The sequence below is a fragment of the Gastrolobium bilobum genome, unplaced genomic scaffold (assembly GCF_033153095.1).
Source record: "Gastrolobium bilobum isolate Gb01-03AN ecotype WA unplaced genomic scaffold, APGP_CSIRO_Gbil_v1 utg103763, whole genome shotgun sequence".
Taxonomy (NCBI): Eukaryota; Viridiplantae; Streptophyta; class Magnoliopsida; order Fabales; family Fabaceae; genus Gastrolobium; species Gastrolobium bilobum.
The window spans coordinates 16838-30090 of record NW_026897395.1 but is presented as its reverse complement, the minus strand read 5'-3'; the positions used below and the strand labels follow the sequence as shown (position 1 = coordinate 30090).

Sequence of the window (13253 nt, the reverse complement as noted above, 5' to 3'; positions counted from 1 at the left end):
AGTGTCCCCTCTCCTGGTACCAGGCATGCCTATATGATGCATGCTCAGTCACATGTCCTCAATACAAATATATATATATTCAAGATGTCATGAATCAAGTATACATGCCATGTTATGCAATCGCACCCAACAGAAAAATGTATTATGATGTAAAATGCATGCATATATCGTATCATCCTTTCATATTCTTACCATTGGCTCATCATCATCATAACATACATAGGACAAATGTGAGCAACACATCACAATTCCATACACTAGCCAATAGTCACATTAGGTAATACCGCCTACACATACCTCGTACGTCGAAATTTAAGTTACCAACAAGCAGTGATATAGTCCAACTTCTCAAGGATTTTTCGTACCTAGTTTACAGTATAATCAATCAGTGTACATTCAATTTATTCATCAAATTCCCAAACTTAATAATTCCTATAGCATTCGACCCCAAGGTTCTTTTTCAATAAATTCATTTTTGATTCTAATTCAACCTTTATACATTTTCAACAGTGAGTAATTATTTTAATAACTCCATTAGGGCAGAATCGGTTTTCATGCTTCATCTACCAAAATTTTTCTAACTTTAATTAAATAAAATACAGCAGCCCTATTTTTATTAATTAGAGACAAATCCTATCACTTTTATCCTAGCTAAGTTCGGTTTTAACATCTACCAAAATGTTTTTAATTCAATTTCCTACTCCTCTCCCTAATGGTGCGCTAACAACACAACAAGAGAAATATACAGCAGGCTGTCTAGCTACATTTTCCAGCGCAAAGCAGGGAGCAATAAAACCAACATACAGTAACGTTTCCTAAAAATTAATATGACATGCTGTCTAGTGAGTTTTACAGCGAAACAGAGGGCATAAAATCATTATACAGCAGCGTTTTTCCAACAAAGGTTCATATACATCATGTTTTATTTTAACACAAGCATAACTTAGTTCGTATAAAATTTTACCAACTACGTTTTTTTTTTTTTTTTTTTAACATAATCAACAAACCAGAACAGCAGTAGGGGAAAGGAAAGTTCGGCTATGTGTTTACCTCAAGCCCCGCCAATAAATCCAAAACTAGAACAGCACCTATTCCCTAATTCCCACGAACGTCAAACTCACATCTTCACGAAGAAGACCGTGCGCACAAGCAAGGAAAGAAGGATTGCTTAAGTTAGTACCCACATGCAATGGAATATCTTCATCAAATAACCGTTGAAAAAGAAAAACAATAAGAAGGGGCTATACAATACCTCCTTAGACACTACTACACGGCTGAACCAATGAAGGAATGTAACGTTGAGCTACCCTTGCTTACTGCTAATAAGCTTTCGGTCACAAGGTAGGGGGAATAAAGGAAACGTTGCACAAGACAATAACTTGGTTGTGGAATTCTTTAGTGATGAACTTGGTTTTCTTAGCAAGAATAAGAGGGGAAAAGTTATGGAATTAAAATTCCGGTTTAGAGGTAGAGGATAGGAGGGGAAGGTGAGGTTATCTCTTAGTGTTCCTTCTATGGTGGTGTCATGATTTAAGGGAAGTGAGGGGGTGGTAAGGGTTCAATTGGTTCTGTTACAAGAGTCCCAAACTCAACCTAGCCTTCTACACTTCAGCTCATAAAGGATGAAAAGGGTGAGGAGTTTAGAGCTGATTTAAAGTGGCTTAATGTTCAAAATTTCTTATTGACCTTAGTCTCTCCCTTATGCGCTCAAAAGGTGAGTTGTGGTGGCAAGTTTGCCCAATGGTGATACATGCAAGCTGACATCCTGGGGCTGATTGGATGCATAAAATAAAGGCTGAATTAGGTTGGAAGCTGCAGCAAGTAAGGTCAGCTTTTGCTCTTGTTTAGGCGCATGTGAGGAGGGAAAGAGAAGTGATCGACTTGAGTCTTCATGAAGGGATTGAAGTCAGAATTTTCTGATGCTTATACTTCTACCTAGGCGCACATGAGGGGCAAGGTGTGATGTGTTTTCTGCCCAATTAGGCAACATGCAAATCTGCCCACAAGTCTCTTATTGGTTGTATGTTAACAAAGCTGAGTTGGTTTAGTTAAAGGGACAAGGCATCAGCCTTCTTTTCAGCCCAAAATTAACGCAAGGCACAAAAGAATGGAAGGCTGAATTGGTTGCCAAATGGAGATTACAATCCATTAAAAATTGCCGTGTAGGATTTCTTAGAGGAGGATAAGGTTGTGACCAAATGTGGGGTGTGTGGGCTGAATTTATGGACTCTTCTCAAGCCCTATGGGTTCAGCCAAGCATGGAGAAATTGGACTCAAAGATCATACTAATCTAATGGTGTTCAAGGACTAGCCCAATTTATAATTTAAATACTAATTCTAAAATTTATAAGTTCCCTAACCTTATAAATATTTTTGTTTCCTTAGATGTTACCACACATTATTCTTATCTCTTTTATGAGGCCTCTCATGCGTAAAGATAAATCGTTACCCTTCATCAAAACCCTACTAATTTTCCTACACAATAGAGATCCTCTATGAACAACTATATCATTTAAGCATTAGCAACCCCACATGTAGTTCGACTTTTCTCATGTAATTCTAATGTCTCATGGTATTTTATGTATCTTCACTAATTACGTGGGATGTTACAATAAGTGTGGGGGAATTTGATAACTCAAATTTTATTACACTTATTTGTTACTCTTGATTAGTATCTTTAGGATTTATTTGAATAAAATAATGATGTTTTGAGTTAATTTACATTTTTAGTTTTTGATTGGGTTTAATTTATTTTCGTCAGAATTTTCAGCTTTATGTTACTTCTATATTTTGGCCATATCTCGGTCCACAGTTGTCGGATTGACTCCGTTCTTGTTGAGTTTTTCAGATAACACAAAGGGCTACAATTCTTATGAAGAGTTAGAAGCCCAATTCAGACTGGAAGCTGGTCGATTTCTTACGCCAAGTTGGACGTGTTTTGCTGAAGTTTTATTTTATATTGGACTTGTAATTTAAATTAAAACTCTTAAGTGGCCCAAAGTCAAGTTTTAGTTTTATTTTATTTTATTTATTTTATTTATTTATTTCTTATTTTAGACAGATGGGCCGATCAGAACTGAACCCTAACCCGCTTTGGGTAGGGGTATATGACGGCATAGTAGGAAACATTTGATTGATTCTGTAATTTTTCGAATTGGAGGATCAAAGCATTTTCTCTGAAGCGTTCTTCGCGTTCTTCATCTCTTTCTTCTTCTATTTATTTTATTTTAATTTTTAATCATGTTTACCTTAGCTATGCGAGGCTAAGAACCTTTTAATCAACCTAAGAGGAAGGGATTCCATGGATTTGTCTAGAGGATCAGCGATCATTCTCTAGCCAGATTCGTTTCTTTACCCTAACTCAGATCGATATCGTGCGATTGTGGATTTTTGATCTGAGGTTCGCGATCGCGATTATGGGAAAGAATGATCATCAGATTTGATGATCAGATTGTTCTCAATTGAAAATAAGGATTCTGATTCAATTGAGATTAATCACGAATTTGGTAATTTTTCATTCAAGGAAGGACGTCCATGGAACCCTAACCTTAGGTTGGTTAGTTTTAATTATGAATTTTTAATCCCAATTTTTATATTCTGCATTTTAATTATTCAACAAAAATCCAAAACCCCCCTTTAATTTCTGTCTTGATAATCGATTTTTACCCAACCAATTTCCTTGAGAGACGACTTAGGGTTTCCACTTTACTACAAATTTTCTGAACCCTAATAAAAAATAATTTTTAATTTGCACGAGTATTCGAATACTTCACGAAAAGTATTCGAATACTTATTAGACAGAATGCAGAAACTCGAGCATTCTTCTGCATAAATCCAATATTAAGGGTCCAAATGCGATTGGGAGTCCAATGACTCCCTAAACAGACATTTAACAACATCTTAAGAACTCATAAACACATTCCTTTACTTAAATGGTCCAAGTTTTACTTTTTAACCGATTAAACAAGCTAAAATCATCAAAATAACAAAGAGGTGATCAAAGCTCACCTCAACTACTCCAAACTCAGAAAAAGACACTAACTTAGAGCCTCCAACACATCTCCAAGGTTCTGACTTTGCAAGAGCACGAAAATGTACTACAAGATTGGACCTTTCCCCATCATCATGGCACCATGAAACTCAAAATGCCAAGAAGATGACCCCTCTCACTAAACTCAGAAAAACAACTTTTACACTCCACCAAACCAGTGACAAAAACTCAGAACAAGGTTCTCTACTCACCCCCACTGATATCCTTCACTCACACAAGGTGTTAAGGTGAAGAAACAAGGTAGAAAGGTGGTTCCTTGAAGGTTTTGCTATGGAGAATGAAGGTGGCAAGGGAGGAGAAGCTGACCAGCAGCCAAGGGGTCCAACTCACGTAGGAGAAATGTTGTATTCTGACCTAGGACATTGTGCCCTTAGCTTATATAGGTCCACTTAATTAATCACACAGTATTAGCATTAATGGCTACGCTTAGCATTTTAATCTCAAACTTGGAATTCTAAACCTACTCAGTTTTCCAAGATTTAACATATTTTTATTTTATTTTTCGCAGCGCCTTTTCGGTATGCGCTTTTACATAGCCAGTGTCAATTCTAGCACCAATTCTCATTATTTTGACTTGAAACTTGAAATCACAGTCCTCCATAATATTCTAGGAATATTCATGCACTTATTATAATTTTTCGGGATACTTTATCGGTACGCATTTATACCGAGGAGCAGAATCGGTATCTGCGCTTTCCAGCATTAATAATTACTTACCATCATTATACAAGCCTTCTCATAATTATTAGGGTCAATTATGGAATTATTTCCTAATTTCTCATAATTAATTAATTAACTTCCTTAATTAACGGTGCGGGTTCTTACATGGGTCATCTAAAACTTGTAAATCACTCCCTTGGACCCTTGAAACTCATTGGTGGTAAGCATTTCAACTTCTCCTTGAGTTTTATGATGGATTGAAAATGGGTATAGTTTTTTTTTTTTTTTTGATAACAAAATGGGTATAGTTTTTGAATATGTGTTGATTGACAGGTGTTGTTGGAGGCATTATATGGCTATGTCCCTTTGGTATTTATTGCTTGTATTGGTGTCTTAATGATGAAAATCAAATACAAATTTAAGGCTATAGGTTTGACACTTAGGCGAAAATTTTGAATGGAAAAAATGTGTATATTGTGAAGGAATTGAATGCTTCAATGATGGATAAAGTGGTGGTTGGTGGAAGACTTTAATGGTGTCTTAAATGAAGACTAGAAACATGATAATTGAATGAAAATTCCATTGGCTTGTGTGGTTGTGCTCCTCTGTCATATAGGGTAAAATTATGGGAAAATATTATGTAAATTGTTAAGGTAATGGTGGTGGGTCATGGTGTTATGGAAAATCAATGAAGCCATAAGGATGGTTGGTTGTAATTTAGAAGCAAAGGTGACCATTTTAGGGCCTTATGGCCGAGGCATAGGGTGAGAAATAGGAAGATGATTTCATGTTGTTTAGCTTGTGTTATCAAGCATGAAGTTGATCTTAAATATGCATGATCATGTAGGTTAAAATCTTTGGATCCTATTTTAGAGGATTAAGCTTTGGAGCTTCACATTAGAAGCCTTGGTCCTTGAATCCAAGGATTTGGTAAGTTTTATAACTTGCATTTAAATGTGTGTTATATGGTTTGGGAACCATTAAAATCAATTATTGATTGATACGATAATCCTTGTATAGTATCTTGCGTAAAGCTATTTTGTGAGCTTACTTGTGGAGGAAGTAATTTGTGGTTGAAGCTATCTATAGTGGAAGCTTCAAAGAGGTAAACTTATTGTCCTGGGGTTAATCCCCTTGTGAGCTCTATAACAACTCTCATTAACAAATTTTGAAATTATAAAAGAAGTACAAGTGAGATTACTAGTTTACACTAGCTTTGAAATAAGTAAGTCTTTGATGTGAATTTTGCTGAGTAAATGAATTAATTGCCACCTAGTTCGCTGCATCGAGTAGTGAACTAGGTTGCTAGCAGAACACGTCACATCAACAAATCAAATTTGCTACCTGTTATAGCAAAGTTAAACACGTGACATATTGAAAAATAATATTGTTCGCATGACACATTAATAAAAAAGTGACCAATTTGGGATACATTGGTCACTGTTCCACCATATGTATCGACTGAGAGAGGACGCCTCTCATTTTTATTTTATTTTTTAAATTATATCAGATTGCATTATGTGACCTAGTTTGAATTAACTTTTTTTTTTTTAAATTTAAAAAAAAGGGGGGCTACCTACGTCGTTTGGGATAACTTTCCACAAGCCGTAGAATGCAAATGTTTTTTTCCTCCTTTTTCTTAATTCAGCGTGTTTTGGTCAATGTGCTTAATACTTTTAACTAATGTATTATTTTTACTACAGGCCTTTAATTCTCATTTGTATTTATTGTTCAAGTAAAAAAAATAAGGGTTGTTATCAAAAAAAAAAAAAAAAAAATAAGGGTTATATTTATCTAATTTTATATAAGAGAAATAAATTTTTATACACACAAAAGAGGAGTGGATCCCATCTTTTTTTTCTCTCTCCTTATATTTGTGGGTCTCACTTATTATTTTATTTTTACAACATAAGATAATTATTTTCCTACAACATAAGAAAAATATTTCCAAAAAAATAATATTAACAAATATAAAGTAAAATTTATATCTCACTGAACAAACATTAATCACCCTCCTTTTGGCAAGTACACTATATTATCATAACGGGAAATGATTTCTACTTTAAAAACATAAAAATTTATCTCCTCATAAATAAAAGTAGGGTTGACAAAATGGGACAACCCGACCCGATTCGGCCCAACCCGCATTCAATCTGAAAGAATCAAGCAAGGGTTAGGGTTGGTTCCAAAAAAAAAATGAGTCAGAAAATCCAACACGACCCGACCCGAGTCGGGTTAGGGTTGGCTAAAAAATATGGCTCGTGGGTTGGCTTAAAGAATAGCTAGCGAGTTGACTCAAAAAATGGCTCGCGGGTTGGCTCGTTTTCAGCCTATTTAAATGACCCTGTAATATTAATGCATCAGCTATATGACTTCCATCAGCTTAAAGAAAGGGTTACAAAATGAGAAATAAAAGTAAAATATATTTTTTTTTGGATAAAAAAGTAAAATATTTTAGTTTTGAATTTTCTTCACAACAAATTTGCTTCAACATCAAGAAACAATCAGAACCACTTGTTACCAAGTGAGTAAGATATTTGAACCAAACAGAGTCGGCTCAGCCTAACAATATAAAAATGACAGGGATGTGAGAAGATTAGGAACTTAGGTTTAGAGAAGGAAGAAAAATGATGACAACATATGTGAGTTTTGTTCATTTTTGTATATTATATTTAGTATTTTTTATATAAAAAAAAACTCAACCCGCGAACTGGCTCGTTTGACCTGCGGGTTGACTTGTTTTTTCACGAGCTGGCTCGGGTCGAGGTGGCATCTCATTTTTACCAATCCAACTCGGTTCATTTTTTATGAGTTACGAGCCAACTCGACGGGTTGGCTTGTTTTTGCCAACCCTAAATAAAAGGAGCGACCCTATTCCCATTTCTCTCTCTCAGTTATCTCCCTCGTTTCTCTATACTTTCTCTCTCTATCAATTTATCTATGCGGCGGAGACAGAAATCATATCCCCTTATGGTAAAGAATTAACATTTTCAAATGATATTTACAGAACTGCCAAAAGTATGTGTAATTTTTGTACTAAAGAGCGAGAAAGACCATCGAGAACTGCTATGGTTCATGAACTGCCCTAAATATAAGCTGGATTTGTGGCCACCTGAATGCCAAACAAGTAAAAGAACACGGTTAAACTTCTAGTTAATTACTGCCATTATTACTAGGATATAATGGAGCCCTTGGAGAATTACAGTCTCTTACTAGTCATTTTGGAGTCCCTTGGTTATTTGCAAGGGCCCGGGAACATCAAGTATTTTATTGTGAATCATGGCAGAGAGTTAAAAAATAAATAAAAAATTGTGGAGAGGGACGAAATTACAAGTATAGTATTCTTTGTAAATTATAACAATAAAAATAATATAAATGATATTTTTAACTAAAGATTTATTAGAATTTGAAAGAGGTGATCACTGTTTATATAACCAAAAATAACACAAATGACGCTCATGACTAAAAGTTTGTATAAAAGTAAAGGGTGCAGCCGCCCTCCCTCGCTCCATCATTGATTGTGATCAAATATCATAATCCTTCCCACCAAAGGAGCGGAGAATATTTATTTATAATATCGATATTGAATTTATTAACATGGAGAATATTTTCATTGCCTGTGTTTTCTTATTCATTAGTAAACATTAGTACATTACCATCTTCGATATTCTAATAACAAAAATAACTTTAGATTTGATAACTTTATTCCAACTCTCACTCGTTCAATTACTCAAAGTGGCTTTGTGTTTTGTTTTGAAGTGAACAAAATAGGAACATATGATATTTAGTTGTGGGATGTTATTGTAGCTGAAGGAAAAGAATTTCACCAAGTTGTGCACCACGAAAAGCATATAGACTTTAAACATAACTTTCCAGGTCCAACCATTCGTACTCAGAAAGGAGATACAGCTTTTATTACTGCCCACAAAAAAAGGAACATATAGGGTGGGCCACTATTCACTGGTTACTTCTCACTCTCTGCCTCTCCCTTTCTCATATAGCTTCCTCCCTCTGTTTATGTTTGTGCAAAGTCAACCACATGCCATAACTATATGCTTTCAAAGGAGGAAGTTTAGACACTTTCACCATCAAAAATTATTGGTACAGATGAGCCACATATTGAGGAAAGTTTCACTTGTCTGTGGTAAAGTTAGTAAAGGATATTGTGGTGAGCTAGGGTCCTAAAAATCAAAATCTTAATTCAAAGTTAGAAAGGTGGACAATACATACGTCCTTCTACCTATTCTAACAAATTTCACAATAAACCACTTTGACATATAACATATGATATCATGTAAAAAAATCAATTTGTTATGGATATGAATATCATATCCCAATTACTCACCTAAGAATCTACTAAGAGATAGATACATAAGTATCTCAACAACATTAGGCAGTCAAAGAGCTTAAGATAAGGATCTCATCCCAATAGAAAGGGAGCCGAATCCTAATGCAATCTGGGAGATCACAAAAGGCCCAGGCCTAGAAAGGTAATTCTTATAAATAAGAGCCTAAGGACCACAGGTACACACTTTTAACCTATTTACTAATACTGCCAACACTGTGCACACACTCATATCTTGCCTATAATCCTATTGCTTGTGCGCAGTGATTGGGACATCAGCTATAAGTCAAGTATACATCAATTTATACAGTATCTCTGAGCACATACCATACGGTATAGCAATACGGGACCCGAACACAATTCAATTCAAAAACTTAAACGTAAACTGAAAACAGATTGATACTTTTATATTATATCTCTATTACGTAACTCAAACGTAGAACATCGAGGAAAGAAGAAAAAGAGAGAGAATAGCATAGTGGGGACTCTAACATAACATAACTGAAGGTCAAGTCATTTATTTTTCTTATTTACAGAGTATTCTAACTGTCAGCATAAAACTTGTGACCGAGCAAATTCAACATACACTACTTACCAGAGAAATATTAAAAGACATGCCAATTCAGAAGCCCACAAATTCTCACAATAATTTAAATTGACAACCTCACTTTCTTGTAACCTTCAAAGCAGCCAACATATTGTACTAACAAAAAAAAAGCCAATAATAACTATTCTGAGCAGAATTATTATATTAAAATTTGGCAGCAGCACACTACTTCATGATAACTTTCTCCTTCATCAAAAAAAAAAAAAAAATGCAACTCAGCAATGAGCCAATTTAGCTACAAAGTCTTCAATATTTTTATCAGAACTTCCTCCCTCATCAATAGAATTCTTGGCCACATTCTTCCATTTGATGGCATTGTTCTTTATTTCATTTCCTTTTTCGGTCTCCATCATTTCCTTTATGCAGTGTTTAATTGTTCCTCTTCTAACTATCTCTTTCTCATCAGCAACAGCTTTGATTCCCATTTTCCATGCATCTGCAATATGCTTTGCATTTGTGATTTGATCAGTCCAAAGTGGCATTGCAATCATTGGAACACCTAAGCTCACAGCTTCCAATGTGGAGTTCCAACCACAATGTGTGAGAAAACACCCCACAGCCTCATGTGTTAAGACTTGTAGTTGGGGACACCATGTGACTATTAAACTCTTCTCTGATGTCTCGAGAAATTCCTTTGGAAGCTTATCCTGTTCACAAGCTCTAACCACCCACATGAAATAACTCCCACTATCTCTCAAACCACAAGCTAGTTCCTCTGTTTGCTCCTCACTAAGACCTGCCATGCTCCCAAAAGAGACATACACAACTGAATCTTTCGGCTTTTCATCAAGCCATTTGATGCATGCTTCTATATTTGGATCGAACATGCTAACACCATATTCATTGTCATCTTGGAGTCTTTTGTCCAAGAACATAGATGGTACAGATGGTCCTATTGGCTTTAATGGCCAAATCTTCCCCAACCAATCAACAACCTAAATGGAATTTCATTTCAGATTTCAATAATCAATAAAATCACTTCTCATTAAATCCCGACCTACGAGAATAGTGTTAAGGGAAATTCTTGTATGTATCTCTACCCTTGCATGTTTGCAAGGATGCTATTGAGTTTGAACATGTGACCTTTTAGTCACAACCAGGTTCATCCTCAAGTTTCAATAATAAATAGCACAAAAAAGAAAAAGTAACAATACATTGCAGTGGATAAGAACAAATAAAATTAATCAATGGAAATTTTCAGCTATTCAAGTTACTTACCTCTTTTTCCAGTTCATAAAATGTGTTTGCAAGAACCCAATCTGCTTTATCAATGTTGGAAAATTGATTCAAAATTATGTCAAAGTAACCTGGGTAGGATCCATATTTATACAAGAATGATGGCAAGTCCCCAGATGCAAGTTTTGGCAATCCTGGTAGCAAAAACTCTGTCCTTGAAAGAGGTAACTCAACAAACTTTTTATAAGCATGGAAGTATATGTTGTTAACAGAACAAGATTGAGTGAAGAAGGCAGCACCAAGGAGTCCAAATTTCTTAGCAACATCAAGAGACCAAGGCAAGAAAGCATCATAGATAACACAATCTGCAGGGTTGTTAGAACATGCAAGCTTTTGAAGAAGCTCGGATAGAGTTTGTGGTCCAACTCTCCAAAAGGTATCTTTGTAAACTTCAAGGCTCTCTGCTGCTTCAAGTCCTCCATCATCATAGCCATCTGAGATGCTTTCAACTTCAATGGATCTGAGATTTTTGTTGGTAATAGTCTTCCAATTGGAAATAACAGTTATCAGTGTCACCTTTACTCCTCTTTCAACCAAACGCTTGGAGAATTGAAGCATAGGATTTATGTGACCTTGGGCAGGATAAGGTAGGACCAAACAGTGAGCTACATAGTTTTTCTTTTCCTTCTCCATTTTTTCACCTTTCTCTGTGTGTGGTGTTCTCTTCTCTAACTGAATGCATTCAAGCTTGTTTGTTCTAATTGCATACATACGTAAGGTTTTATAAGACTTATATTTGAGGAAAAGTGATTCTGTAATGCTATAGAGATTTGATTTGCGTGTCCTAATTTTTTCTTTTTCTTTTTTTTTAAAATGTGTGGGTTTCACAAAATATTGAATGTGTAGGAAAGTTTGTTGTGTCATGTTAAATGACAAATACAAACTCCGTACAAAAATAGGGAAAGAATCTCCTTTTAATTAGTTAAAATAAAAATATTCAATAAAAAATATTAATAATATTTTAACTTAAAAGGAAACAAATATCTATGTGACATCGATATTTATGTAAACATTTAAAGATAATTAACATAGCACATTTTAGTATTTTTGTGCACCCAGCCACCCACCAAGTTCATGTAAAAGTTTTTTTAAGCCATATATATTTGTGATTAGTGATCATTTAGTATTCACAATTAACTCTTTAGAGAAGAAAATTATAAATGTTTTAATATTTTTTGTATAATTTTTTATTTTAAAGTAATTTTTAATTTACATATTTTTGTTTATATGAAATTAGTCATTTGAAAACATTAATCAAGTAATAATGATTTTCTTTATTAATATATTCTTGTCGATTAATATTTTTATCCAGTAGAACGATACAACATTAATAAAGTAATAAATGTAAGATAGTTAAATGAACTGTTATTTTTTTAGATAAATATTTAATGTAATAATATTTTTGCGTAAAAAACAATATTAATTATCAAATCCTTTTAATTATTCATGAAATTGAGAAATTTATAATCAGGTCTGTCTAACTACATTTTTAACAAATTTCTGGTAATATAGGGAGCTCGAAATTTTTACATATAGTATAATTAGAATATAAATATGTAGAAACTTAAATAAAATTCGTTATAATTTAAAATAAAAAGCATATAAATATAGAACTTTATTAATCTCATATAATAAAAAGAAGCCCATGTGTGGGATTCACCAATTTATAAAATATAAAATATAAAAATCGATATATATATATATATAGAAAATAAAAATAATTTCCAACAAAGTAAGAGTATATTTTTGGGAAATACTACTCTCATTTTACATGAGGTAATTATCTCATTTTCTCTCACTTCGAAAATAGTGCCCCTTTTTTTTCTTTTTTTAAATAGCAGGTCCTACTTGGATTCTCTCTGTAACATGAGAGAACTACTCTCATGTTACATGAGAGTAATATTACCCTATATTTTTTCATAAATATAAAGGAAACCAGTTGATATTTAATTAACTTTTGGAAAAAGCAGCAGATAACATTGATAATAGCGACAAGTAGCATATGCCATTTTTATTTTTATTTTTTAGTAAAAAGTAGCGTAAGCCATTCGGTCTTCAAAGATTAAAAAATCTTATCTTAACTTTTTATCAATCTTGCAGATCTCGAGTCGAAGACTTTAAGGGCTGGTAGGTGTAATTGTGTAAATAGACCGGCGCATAAATAATTGGTGTCTATGATATTAGTTCTATGCTTTTTGATCTCTAACAATTAAATAATAATTATTTTGTTTCTTTTCATAAATATTTTACACATCTGTTCTTATTTAATCGATTAAATCTCGATTTTAATCGATTAAACAGTGAAAAAAATACAATAATTAGGAAACTCGTGATTTAATCGATTAAGCCACAAT

General features: G+C 34.0%; 1 protein-coding gene across 1 annotated transcript; it reads right to left on the bottom strand.

Annotated features, from left to right (window-relative positions):
- Positions 1 to 9645: 9645 nt before the first annotated feature.
- LOC133306557 (UDP-glycosyltransferase 74G1-like) lies at positions 9646 to 11566 on the bottom strand. The gene is made up of 2 exons (XM_061506887.1): positions 10882 to 11566; positions 9646 to 10598 (listed from the first exon to the last, which is right to left on the bottom strand). The coding sequence occupies exons 1-2, from the start codon at positions 11530 to 11532 to the stop codon at positions 9879 to 9881; spliced, it is 1371 nt and encodes a 456-aa protein (XP_061362871.1). The 5' UTR covers positions 11533 to 11566; the 3' UTR covers positions 9646 to 9878.
- Positions 11567 to 13253: the final 1687 nt, after the last annotated feature.

What these genes read in the sequence shown, in the direction of transcription:
- LOC133306557 (XM_061506887.1), bottom strand. Translation starts at nt 11,532, where the DNA reads ATGGAGAAGGAAAAGAAAAACTATGTAGCTCACTGTTTGGTCCTACCT. An exon ending in TTTATGAACTGGAAAAAGAG is followed by an intron (nt 10,599 to 10,881) that starts GTAAGTAACTTG and finishes AATTCCATTTAG; the next exon opens with GTTGTTGATTGGTTGGGGAA.